Source organism: Mytilus californianus, unplaced genomic scaffold, assembly GCF_021869535.1.
Source record: "Mytilus californianus isolate M0D057914Y unplaced genomic scaffold, xbMytCali1.0.p SCAF_1, whole genome shotgun sequence".
Classification (NCBI taxonomy): domain Eukaryota; kingdom Metazoa; phylum Mollusca; class Bivalvia; order Mytilida; family Mytilidae; genus Mytilus; species Mytilus californianus.
The window spans coordinates 79,075,963-79,088,610 of NW_026262581.1; the positions used below are offsets into that span (position 1 = coordinate 79,075,963).

General features: G+C 32.3%; 2 protein-coding genes across 22 annotated transcripts in view; one reads left to right on the top strand and one right to left on the bottom strand.

The window, feature by feature from the left end:
* Nucleotides 1-1,701, bottom strand: part of LOC127708663 (small glutamine-rich tetratricopeptide repeat-containing protein alpha-like) — a 34,381-nt gene extending 32,680 nt beyond the window's left edge. Inside the window, exon 1 of the mRNA XM_052213749.1 lies at nt 1,621-1,701. The gene's annotated coding sequence lies outside the window, so the exon portion shown is untranslated. The remainder of the gene's footprint in view (nt 1-1,620) is intronic.
* A 217-nt stretch (nt 1,702-1,918) lies between these two features.
* LOC127708199 (probable splicing factor, arginine/serine-rich 7) overlaps nt 1,919-12,648 on the top strand; it is a 39,797-nt gene continuing 29,067 nt past the window's right edge. For 15 of the 21 annotated variants that reach the window (XM_052213052.1, XM_052213077.1, XM_052213069.1 and 12 more), the window contains exons 1-9: nt 1,921-2,164; nt 4,032-4,174; nt 6,133-6,233; nt 7,098-7,253; nt 8,118-8,293; nt 9,134-9,267; nt 9,703-9,898; nt 11,439-11,501; nt 11,994-12,035. In XM_052213052.1, coding sequence (XP_052069012.1) covers nt 2,025-2,164; nt 4,032-4,174; nt 6,133-6,233; nt 7,098-7,253; nt 8,118-8,293; nt 9,134-9,267; nt 9,703-9,898; nt 11,439-11,501; nt 11,994-12,035 — 1,151 coding nt within the window. In that variant the 5' untranslated portion in view covers nt 1,921-2,024. Of the gene's footprint in view, nt 2,165-4,031; nt 4,175-6,132; nt 6,234-7,097; nt 7,254-8,117; nt 8,294-9,133; nt 9,268-9,702; nt 9,899-11,438; nt 11,502-11,993; nt 12,036-12,648 lie in introns of all 21 variants that reach the window. The other 6 variants (XM_052213063.1, XM_052213109.1, XM_052213118.1 and 3 more) reach the window with 3 other exon arrangements.

Sequence of the window (12,648 nt, forward strand, 5' to 3'; positions counted from 1 at the left end):
AATTCCTAAACCTTTAAGCCAATTACCCCAAAACTCAATTCCAGCTTTCCCTTTAAGATATGGAACCTTGTAGTACAATTTCAGAAAGATCCATACACTTACACACAAGTTATTGTCACGAAACTAGAAAAATGCTTGTTTTTTGCACCTTTTTGGCCCCTAATTCCTAAGCTTTTGAGGCAATTACCCCCAAAATCAATCCCAGCCTTCCCTTTGTGGTATAGTACCTTGCAGTAAAATTTCAGAGAGATCCATACGCTTGAACACAAATTATTCTCTGGAAACTAGACAAATGCTTATTTTTGACCCCTAATTCCTTAACTGTTGGTACGTACCATAACCCCCAAAATCAATCCCAACCTTCCTTTTGTGGTATTGAACCTTATGATTAAATTTCATAGAGATCCATTCACTTAAACTAAAGTTAGAGTGCGAAAACCAATGTGTCTTCGGACGACGACGCCAACGTCATACCAATATACGACAGCAAAATTTTTTAGCGGCTGTATAAAAACAAGGTGAATGGACCCAGGGTCAACAGGTACTTAGGCGAACTTACCTGGATTCATGATAGAACTGGTTCATGGCTTATTCGTCTGGAAAGCCCTTAATACTGGTCTGTTTGCTCAAAATCATGTTTGCCCCCCCCCCCCCCCCCCTTTGTTTTTCAAAAAGTGACATTCATGATGATCAAAGGCCAAGTCATTCATCTCTAAGACTTGTAAAAGAAAGGCTGAAGATACCAAAAGGCTATATTTTAAAAGAAATACATCTTATTACTCCGTAATTATTCATTCATCTTTTAGGCGTAACTAATACAGAATACTTTTATGTTGTATAAAACCTGGCCACAAAGCATATGTTTAGTGGGTGCATTACCATGAGGTAACTACTTGTATTTTACTTGACAACAAAGCTAGTTATAACATCAATCATGAATGCATGACTTTCAAACACATAACAATAATACCAAATTAGCTTTGCAGATACCAATTAATTAATAATTACATGTTAATATTTGAAAAGACCTAATCGCTATTTGGGAATCAGCGACACTTGAACTATTGACATTCGACACTTGAACTATTGACATTATATAACAATATATATCTTATAACAATCACTTTTCCTTTGTGGCATCAGACATTTTTTAATGTAAAAATTTTTACGGGAACCTTGAATTCCAGTAACGGCGGACAAATAGTGATAAGGTGTATACAAATAGGGTACAAATGAACCCAGGGGGGTTAATGTGTGGGGTGCGAACGTGTAGGGTGTGAAAATGTTTTGGGAGTGAACAGACCCGATACCGTCACTCAGACCCTCAGTGACAGTGTTGCAGATTTGAGTTTCATTTTCAACTTCAGTTCCAATGAATTCATTGATGTTCAAATTTACTTACAATCAAACTATTGTGATCTTTTACTGAACAAACTAGTAGTTTACTGAAATTGAAGCTTACACGAGTACAGAAATTTTGATCAGCTTCAGTTTTATTTCCACTATGTTAGGACAAACCATTTTTTTATGTTTTCTTGCAGATGGACGCCAATCAACGAAAATTTTAAACAATTACAACAAAAAATACTTCCAAAAAAACAGCTAAGAAATTGACATTACCCTTTTCCTGTTCGTGTGAAATGCAAAGATTGAAAAATGTTCGCTGTTCCTTGCCTTTCAACGTCGCCGGAAGCAATTTATTACAAATGCCGTAAAATGAAACGTTAAAACTACCTTCCATCATAAAACTTCAAAAATGACGAATTTGTGTCAGTGTTTAAGGATTTTGTTCACTCATAATTTTAATTTCTATAACAGATATATAAAAACCAGATAACGCATAAACGCGTCAAAATACCAAATACGACATTGAAAGAAGATCTGTTTCCCGTTACTGTTTTTCGTAGCTCGCAATACAAAATTATAATTAAACATACTAGGCCAGATTAGACGGCCATTTTTATAAATTTTGGAAACGTTCTACAGATATATACCTGGTTTATTCTGCTGAAAAAACTGTGAAGATGGCGGGGAAAGACGACCGGATAACCACAAAGGTTATCCAGGTCGCTAACATTGCCCAGAACGCATCTAAAGATCAAATGAAGACATTGTTTGCATACATCGGACGAATTGACGATCTTAAAATGTACCCCACCATTGAGTAAGAATAAATATATATTTACATTTATCACTGTCATCAAGCAGTGTAAGCAAAATTAATTTATGTTCTAAGGGGGAAAACTTTTGGGCAAAATGGGTTTGACAGGGCTGAGGGGTAGGACAGGGAGTACCCTTCTCCCACCTCCTGCCCCGGAAGCAAGTTAACTCGTACCATTGTAAACTCGTACCACGTAAACTCGTACCAAAAAAGTTAACTCGTACCAACGTAAACTCGTACCACTGGGAAGTCGTACCAATCAGAACTCATACCACTGCAAACTCGTACCATTCAAAAATACGAATGTTTTATGATTTTTTTTTTTGGTAAACTAAATAAAAAAAGTTGAATTACTTGAATTTTATACTACATGTAGATTTTAATGAAAACTTAGACAAAAATACGAATGTTTTAAGATTATTTTTTTTTAAGCTTTATACAAAAAATTAAAATATCTTTGAATTTTATACCAGATTTTAATGAAAACTTAGACAAAAATACGAATGTAATTTCTTAATTACCATGCTAATAATTATATAAAATTCCTTTGATTGTGTGATTATTTATTGATTATGAACTAATCAACTTGTTTAATCATATTAGCATGGTCATATTCTGCTAAAATCAGTCTTCACGATGAACTGCTAAATCTACAGGCCCGTAGCTCAATTTTTGAAAATTTTTAGTTAGATTCTGTTGGCTTGTAACAGATGGTGATACAGCCAGAGTTTTGGTGATAAAGTTTTATAGCTACAGGCCCAACGCTTAAATTTTGGATAATTTGGATGCATTTAAATAAGTTGGTACGAGTTGACAATGGTATGAATTTACTGTGGTACGAGTTAGCAGTAGTACGAGTTTGCATTGGTACGAATTTTTTTTTAGTGTTACGAGTTGACATTGGTACGAGTTTACAATGGTACAAGATAACTATAATTCTCCTGCCCCTATCTCCCACCTCCCACTTTTAGAATCTTTTTTTCTCTCCCACTTATTTTTGTCTCCCACCTCCCGCCCTCCCACCTCCCGCCCCCACCTCACTCAAAAGCTGTCCACCCCCTCAGGGCTGTCATTGTCAAGTTTTCATGAAGCAAATGCATGAGATTTGACAAAAATTTTAAAGGTCAAAGAGCAAGAACAACAGATCAAAGGAAAATGCCCCCAAATAAGCATGAAAATGAGTGAGTTTCACACACATTGTGTGAGACTTGTCAGCACTGGTTTGAATATGATGGATATTCCAAAGCCCTAATTTATTTGGTAATAATCTTCTGGTAAATTATAAAAAGTTTCAGATTGACACAATTTAAGCAAGATTTATTTCCCTTTCTCCATATTGGAGGCCAACGTGCTTAAATTTCTTCATAAATCATCCAAATTCAATTTGTTATACTGACTGCAAGACTTTAAAAAAAGTTGTGTGATATGAACAATATTACATTTGTAATTTGTTTAGGCCAAAACAGAGACTAAACTTAATGGTAGCCCAAGGCGATGCAGATTTTAGGCTGGGCTGATTTAGTTTATCGTTCTGCTGACCCAGCTGGTGACTAAATTGTAAAAATGATCATCAAGGTAAACATCTAGTATGTGCAATTAAAGACTTGCATCTTTTCAACAGATGGTGATACAGCCAGAGTTTTGGTGATAAAGTTTTATAGCTACAGGCCCAACGCTTAAATTTTGGATAATTTTGTATAGATTCAAATGGCCTGAAGTATGAAGTCTTACATGCCAGATAATTATTTAACAAGCCTTGGATGTTGGGCCTGTAGGCTTAGCATAAAGACTAGGCTCAGGTGAGCCTTTTGTTTACGTTTATGATCATAAAAACTTTATTTTATAATAATTCATTGACTTTGTATTTCAGCTCTCCCGAGGGAGCAGTCTCAGCACCTGTTACAAAGATTGTTTATGTCAAGTTTGAGGATTCTCAGAGCACAGGTGTTGCATTACATCTTAACAACACAGTCTTTATTGATAAAGCCATGATAATTGTGCCTGTCATGGATGGTAAGTTTATAGATTACAAAACATGAATTCTTTGTGTTTAGATATACAAAAAATGGTAGAAAACTTCATTATAGACATAATTTAATTTAGGTATAGGATAAAACGAAATGTTGGGTTACTGTCAATGGGATACAAACTTGCCAACCATTTCTCTTTATGAATAATTATTATGAATAAATGATAATAATAACAAAAACCAAACAATATCTAGAGGTCAAAATAGTTTCCAACAAAAGACCCCAGTCTACAAGCTCTAAATGAGTCCAAAAAGGTGTGAATAAATTAACCAAGTATTAAAGATCTGCAATCAGTGTTAAATTCACGAAATAAAAAAAAATATAAAAAGATATATTAACATAAGACAACCACTGATGAGGTTCTGGACTTAGGACAGACATATGAGGGTCTGGTCGGGGTTAACAAAAATAGACTGAAATAGAGAATAATAGGTTAATAAAAAGAAAAGAGAATAAAGAACAGAGAATAATGGGGAAAATTTATATTAAGAATAGAGAAGAATGGCTTAAAATTTTAAAAAAATATATAGAATTGAAGCCATTTGAAAGACCACCATCCAGACCCTCACACATGAACTACTTTTTTATGCCCCTGTCGTAGCGGAGGGGGCATTAAGTTTTACCCTTGTCAGTCTGTATACCGTACGTCTGTATGTCCCGAAATTGGTTTCCATTCTCTAAATTTAGTTTGCCTCAACCAAATGTTATGAAACTTATACAAAAGTGACAGGCCTCTACAATAACTTTTTTTCCAACTTGTCCAGTAGGTAGGACAAGTACATACCAAAACTTACTTGTCCGAATGAAATTGTAACTTGTCCAACAAAAATCTTAATAATAACCTTTTTTGCATTTTAAGTTGATCCAAGGAATAAAATGAATTAAAACAATAGATCAGAATTTGATTTATATCTTTTGAAATACCTTTTAAAAATATGAGTCGAGAACAACTGAATCTAGTCATGTCACAGGACTTAGGTTCTAGTTTTCATCAATGTCAAAGTCTCATCAGACTCTACACATGAGGCACCGTCTGATAGGCCTGTCAATTTCCACTCATTGGATTTGTATCCTGGTTTTTTAAGTTGAAAATAGTTTATTCAAATTCAATCAATTAAAAAAAAGAAGATGAGGTATGAAGGCCAATGAGAGGACTCTCTGCAAGAGACCAAATGACACAGAAATTAATAACTATAGGTCACCGTATTGCAAGTATTGTTTTTTCTTCTATATATGATCAAATATGATTTGGGAATTTTATGGTAAATAATTTCTTCATTTGTATTTAAAAAATATTTTTGTTAAAAAAATTAGGGTATGGTATTTATTATAAAGCAACAGAATAAGGTAGGAAAACGAGGTACTGATTTGTCTTGGTACCGAAATGTCTCCTGTCTCCTGCGTTGCCAAACTGTCTATTAATCATGTCTATTAAATATGTCTCCTACGGTGCCAAACTGTCTATTAAACTTGGAGCTTAATCTTTCCGAGCTGGTGACGAGCATCGCTGATTCGGATCAGTAAGACTGGTTTCCAAGAATAGTATGCCTTTTACCTGTTAAAAAGTACCTGACAAAGAACCAGTTTTAAATTATTGATTGCAAGTAAACATGTCAAATTAATACTTGTGTTTATCTTCTTTTCTTGTTTTTTGTTTATAATTACTTTGTTCATCAAAGTTGGATTAAATTTATTTTCTGCATAATATTTTAACTTGTCCTGTCGGACAAGCTTGATATAGCTTTTACTTGTCTGACCTTTTTTTCCTCTGGTATCGGACAAGCGTTATTGTCGACCCCTGAATGTTTTTACCAAAAAACACAGATCAAGTTTGGGTGGCGTCACATTTACCTTTCTAGAGTTATGTCCCTTTACAAATGGAAAAATTGCTTAATTTTTCATTTCCGTTCTCTAACTTATGTAATATTATTTCCTCTTCAGGTAAAATTCCAGATGAACAGACAGCATTGCAGCTAGCCCCTTCAGCCATGGCTGGATTGATGCCTGGCCAACCTACATGGCCTAGTAATGTTATAAGTCAGGTAAATTTTCTGTGGAAGAATAGTTGATTACGTAAGAAATTTCTCATTTTTCGATTTTATATTGAAACATAAACACCATTTGTATAAGTGTATTAGGGTAAAGCACATAGAAATTGCTAATTTTAATGAAAATCTAACATAATTAAAAATATTTTCAATTATTATGAAATAACCTTTTGAGGTTTAAAAATTTGAATACTTTGCTGTGAGACTTGTAAGCTAGTTATACCTGATTACCAACAAAATAAATGTATCAGGAACCAATTTTAATGTTCTTCAATATGGATAGGAGAGTTATATTGACAAACAACATCATGTGTGACTGCTTTGTAATAAAATTGTTAGATGGACAAGCTAAATTGCCATGTAATAATTTAACAATAAAACAAGTGAAATAATTGTGACATGGTTACCAGAACATGTTACAATGGCAAGAACACTGAATTGAAAACAATTTAATCTTTTAATTAAAAGCAGATGTGGTATGAGTGCCAATAAGACAACTCTCCATCCAAGTCACAATTTGTAAAAGTAAACCATTATAGGTCAAAGTATGGCCTTCAACACGGAGCCTAGGCTCACACTGAACAGCAAGCTATAAAGGGCCCCAAAAATGACTAGTGTAAAACCATTCAAACAGGAAAACCAACGGTCTAATCTATATAAAAAACGAGAAACGAGAAACACTTATGAACCACATCAACAAACGACAACCACAGAACATCAGGTTCCTGACTTAGGACAAGTGCAAACAAAATTAATGCATCAGACCTCATGTTTTCTATGTTATTTGTGTACATATATACCGACTTTAAATAACATTTACTTACTAAATAAAATTGACTTACTTCTATATTTATTTAGATGAGTGGTGTTGGTTCAGCCCAAGTAATTACAACACATGACCCACGTCTGACAGCCTTAGGTCTGCCACAATATCCTGCTTTACCTGGGACAACAGATGGATCAAAGATAGAAGAAATAAGAAGAACAGTTTATGTATCTAATATGGATCCTACAGTAAGTTGATAGTTTGAATTGATTTTATGTTCCAAGCTCCATATTAGGAATTATCAGTGTTCCCACTGTCTGTATCACTCTGCTCTTCATAAAATTGCATATCACAGCTTTGTGACGTCAAATATGTTAACCCTGCCTAAATAACTTTGACCCGGACATATCACAGACATCTTAATGAATGAACCAATGTTGATAAGTTTGATCTGAACTTATCAAGTCATCTTTTTTGGATTGCTGGTGAAATAAAGAAAAACACTTGTTTCTATCATGCAAAATACACAAATACAATCCGATAAATTGATTTATCAGATTTTCATCATATTTATATTGTAAAATATCAGCTGCTGGACACAATATGAAGCTTTTTGAATTTGTATGCTGCGCTCACTCGACAAAAAGCTTCATATTGTGACTCAAGGTTGATATTTTACAATGTGTATGTGCAGACAACCTGATAATCAGTACATATACTGTACATTGGAGATATATTTTGTTCTTCAATACTGCCTTGTCAAAGAAAAGAAAAACTGATGTGAGGACTGTAGTTATTTAAAATAAAATTTCCTGCCTAAGGGCATAGGAAGAGAATATAAGTTCTCTAGTTTTAATATCCTATGAGTTCCAAATGCTGATGTAATTCTATTTTTGAGTTTGAGAATAAAAGAGGGATGTTTTCATTTCAATCACATCAATATAAACATTTAGTTGTATTACTTTTATAAAATCAGTATAACTAAAAGAAATGAAATTTTGAAAAATGGAATACAGAAAAAAATGTATAAATTGCAAACAAGTGATAAAATTTATAAATCAAGAAAAGTAGTAACAGTAATTTATAGTTCAAGATATAATTTTATATTGTAGACTTCTACAGATCAGCTGCTGAATTTTTTTTCCCAAGTAGGAGAAGTGAAGTATGTGCGGATGGCAGGAGACCCTAGTAGTTCTATTGTATCTGGTTATGTAGAATTTACTGATCAAAGATCTGTGGCCACTGCTCTTACTTACAATGGTGTAATGTTCCAGAGTAAACCTATCACGTGAGTATTTCTTTCTTGCTATGAGGTATAGTTTAACCTCAACTATTTTCCTCCTACTATGATGTAATTATAACCCACTTAATACTCGTACTAAAATGTATCATTGCAACTCACCTTCTTCTTTAATTCTAAGAGGTATCATTGCAGCTTACCTTCTTCTCTCAAACTATGGGGTATTATTGCTGCCTTATTATGTCTATTATATTGTGAGGACTGAGTTATCTTTGCATTTCACCTACTTCTTTCATTTACTATGAGGTACCGTTGCAGCTCATCTAGACTTATTCTCACAATTTTCTATTTAATATTCAGCTTGAATTCATGTTAGTTTTAGACCTTTGTATCAGTTTGTATGCAAATGATATTTAGTAGCTTGTGGATTTAAGATTGGCAAACATACATTTGAAAAGAAGTATTAGGACAAACATTTTTTTTTAAAGAAAGCAATAGAAATTGTTGCCACTCTCATACTACAGATAACATTATCACCTCATATTTCAAATGTTCAAATACACAGGACAATTCACAATCATTTAAAACATATTTCCTCAGATTTGATTCCCTTCTGTATTTTAGCAGATTTCAGATTTTGGTAAACTGAATTTTTCCATTGAGATATCTTTATCCTACATAGTCATGTGCTTCCAATACAGCCATATCTGTGTTTATTTTAGATGAACAAAATCATCTGAGTCTATATCTCTAGATTGTTATATCATTAAGATAGCAGAAGAGAAATCAAAGTATGTAGATGAAGTAGCATGACTATTTTATATTTAATAGAATGAAAGACAGTAAAAAATGTATTAAACAGAGTTTATATTTCCCTTTGATTTCCAGTGTAACACATTCTAATACATGTATCATCAAACCCTTAACAAAGTCTCAAGAAGCTCAACAAAGGGACATAGAAGAAGCAATGAAGAAAGTCAAAGAAGCCCAGTCCCTGATATCAGCTGCAGTAGATGATCCATGTAAGTAAATACTGCCAGTTAAGAAATGTATGCAGTGTTATTCTGTATGCCAAAATTGAAAAGAAGAGAATCACAATTTAAAATTTACATGTTTATTTTCCTTTTGTTGTAAAATCATCCCAGTGTATTCTGAGTTAATGAAGCTCAATAGAATTTAGTGCATTTCAGATGGCTTTTCTTTGCATTTAGCAGAGATACCATCTGTGTGATTTTAGCTCTTTTGAACCAATAGTTCATAGGGAAAAAAACCATTTGAAACCTTCACTTATAGTCAGAAGCCTTGTAATGGTAAGATTATTTCAATGTATAACTTTGGATTTAAAGAAACAATGTTGTAAATTTAATAATGTAATATGCTGTGAGATCGGGTTAGGTTATAGACATCCACTGAATTAATGGTAATAATACTGGATTTGATGAAAATTTATGTTACAGATGATAGATCCCGTAGCAGATCTAGATCCAGACGAAGATCTAGGTCACGAAGAGGTTCCAGATCAAGGTCAAGAAAACGCTCAAGATCTCGAAGAAGATCCTCCAGACGATCAAGGTCTAGAAAAAGATCTAGATCAAGAAAAAGGTCAAGGTCCAGAAAACGTTCAGGGTCTCGTTCACGTAGGAAAAGGTCTAGGTATGTTAGACAGTATTTGTATAATTCAAAGATAAGGTAGTCATTTACTTTTAAAGTAAATGTTGTTTAGTTTAAACAATTACTTAGGATCAAGAGATTTTGAATTCTATACAATAATTTCTGTCCTTAACAAATTTTATGATACTGACCCATGGTACAAATTATAACTCTTGGTTGATAGTTAAGATGTTAACTTTTTTCAGATGAAACGAATGTGTAATTGCAATGTTTCATTTAAATTTCCGACATAGATATAGACATGCTATCTATTGAAAGAATTTAGATCGCTTCAGTGACTTGATTTATAACATATAAGGGTTTGAAAGAATCCAAATTTATAATTAAGTAGCTTTCTAAATTTAAAATTAGTTTTTAATTCACCTGCAATGAAATGAAGGGAGACTTGGGTACAATGTTTCCTGTGTCAGTGGCGTCAACAATTGTTAAAGTTTGGGATAAGGGTACACAGGCAAGATATATATATCTGGGTTAGGCCAACATAGTATTTAATTGTGTCCTGTCTCCTTGTAGGAAAGAATAGGACTTTGTTTTGCTTAATTGTCAATTAAATGTGTTAGGGTAGATATGGGGACATTAAGGTAGATACATGGTATACCGCCATCTTGGATTGTACAATCTCAGTACAAAAATGTTCTAGTTATTTGCCCAAATCTGCAAATTTGGAGACAGATTTGCAATTTAACGGTTAGATTGTTTATTTATATAAAGAAAACTTGGTGATTTATTGTATTATTCAAAATATTTAAATAAATATCAAATTTTGTGTTTTTAGAATCATTTCTTTCAAATAAGCCATTTAAGGGGAGATAACTCTTTTAGTAAAAAATATATACTGGACTGATAGGGAAATTTTTAATTTTTACATGTAGCAAGAAAACAAGTTCGGTGACACCATTTTTTCTTTTTATTTTCTTAAAACATATTATAAAACCTATCTTCTTACAATTTATTTCAATATTCTATCTCATAGAATTTTTTTTATGCACACAAATGTGTTTTTTCATGAACAATCTAACCAAATTTAGGCAATTTTCAACGACTCATAGCTTGGAAAATAGCACGGTGACCCATACTTTTTATTATATTTTTGAAAAAGTCATAGTAAAATCTTCCTTTTGGCAAAGTATAAGAAAATTCTATCTCAAAAAGTATATACTTATGATCTACCTTAAACCCAACTCTATATTTTTCTTGCCTGAACAGTTTATTGTGATTTTTAAGGAATATGCCTCTGCAGGGATTCAGATAGAAAATTGTATTATGGCAGAATAAAAGTTTCTACAAATTTTATAACATTTAGTATTCTATTAAAGATGTCATTGTGTATAAATTGTATCTCTTCAATAGAAATGAATAATTTACTAAATGGTTCAAGGTCTAACACTTAAATTATTCAGTTTTATCACAGGAATTCTAGTGGAGATCTGTATATCTGCAGTGATACATACCACCATATTCTTAGAACTGTCTTGTTTTACTAAGTTCTAAAGGAAAATACTGTATTTATTTGTACATTTAGGTCAAGAAAGAGGTCAAGGTCAAAGCACAGATCAAGGTCAAAATCAAAGGGCAGAGCACCAAAGTTTGTATTATTTAAAGAATATATATAGTTATATATTTCTTATATATTAAACAGACCATGCCTTACTATTTTGAACTGCAACTATAAATCATTTTTTGAAATCTTACATATTTGAAATGCAGTTACTAATATATAAATTTATTGTGTGACAAAATTCAATGATTGAAATATTTCTTCAGTATGTTGACATGATATGAAAGGGTTAAAAATCCAGTCAGTTCTAATGTATTTTATATCCATGGTAAAATGGTAAGACATGATCAAATACAGAAAATTTGGTGTTTTAAAAAAAAAATTTACTCCATAAAAATATTTAGATGAGAATCCAAGTTCTTCATACATAATTTCAGCAGATTTGTTTTTGTACTATTGTATACTCAGTTTATAAGAGTTGATAAAAACACATATTTTAGTATGTTTTCAAAACACATTATCAGAATATTAGTTAGGATATAGATGATATTTTGAATGATTCTTTCTGTTGCTGTGTAGGGAAGAGAGACCAACACAGGGATCAAACCATTTCCCTACAAGGTAAACATATTTCCCCCTTCTTTTAGTTTCCATTTGAATTTTGAAAATTTATTCTTTAAAGATTACAATATAAATAAAATCTAGAAAATTAATCTTGTGTTCAGTAAATTTCTATTAATATTTCTGGTTCTAACGGATTGATCAATAATGTTACTTTGATTTTGAATCCCCTTTATAGATTTACACTCATTTAAGGGAAAATTGAAATAAGCAAAATCTACTGAATTTCCTAGGGATATTTTATTAAATGATTTTTTATCTTTTTTAAATTTGATTTCATATAGAAATCATAATACTAAAATAAAAACATGTTTGAGATGATATAGAAAGAATTTACTTGGCGCAGCATGGATTGGAATTTTATATCGACAGGAAATTGAATAAAAAACCAGTGTATTCATGCAATATTCTCTAAACTTTGATCTGAGATGGAATGATTTTGAATTCAAATACATGTAGACATAAGTATTTCTTTATGAAACTTCTCAGCTGGAAAAGCTGAACTTTAATGGCTCACTATTAAGAAACCTTAGTTCACTTTAAGAAATTTTGATTTCGTTCACCTATCAATTTAACATAAAGTTCCTAATTTGATTTAAATAGAGTTGCCAAT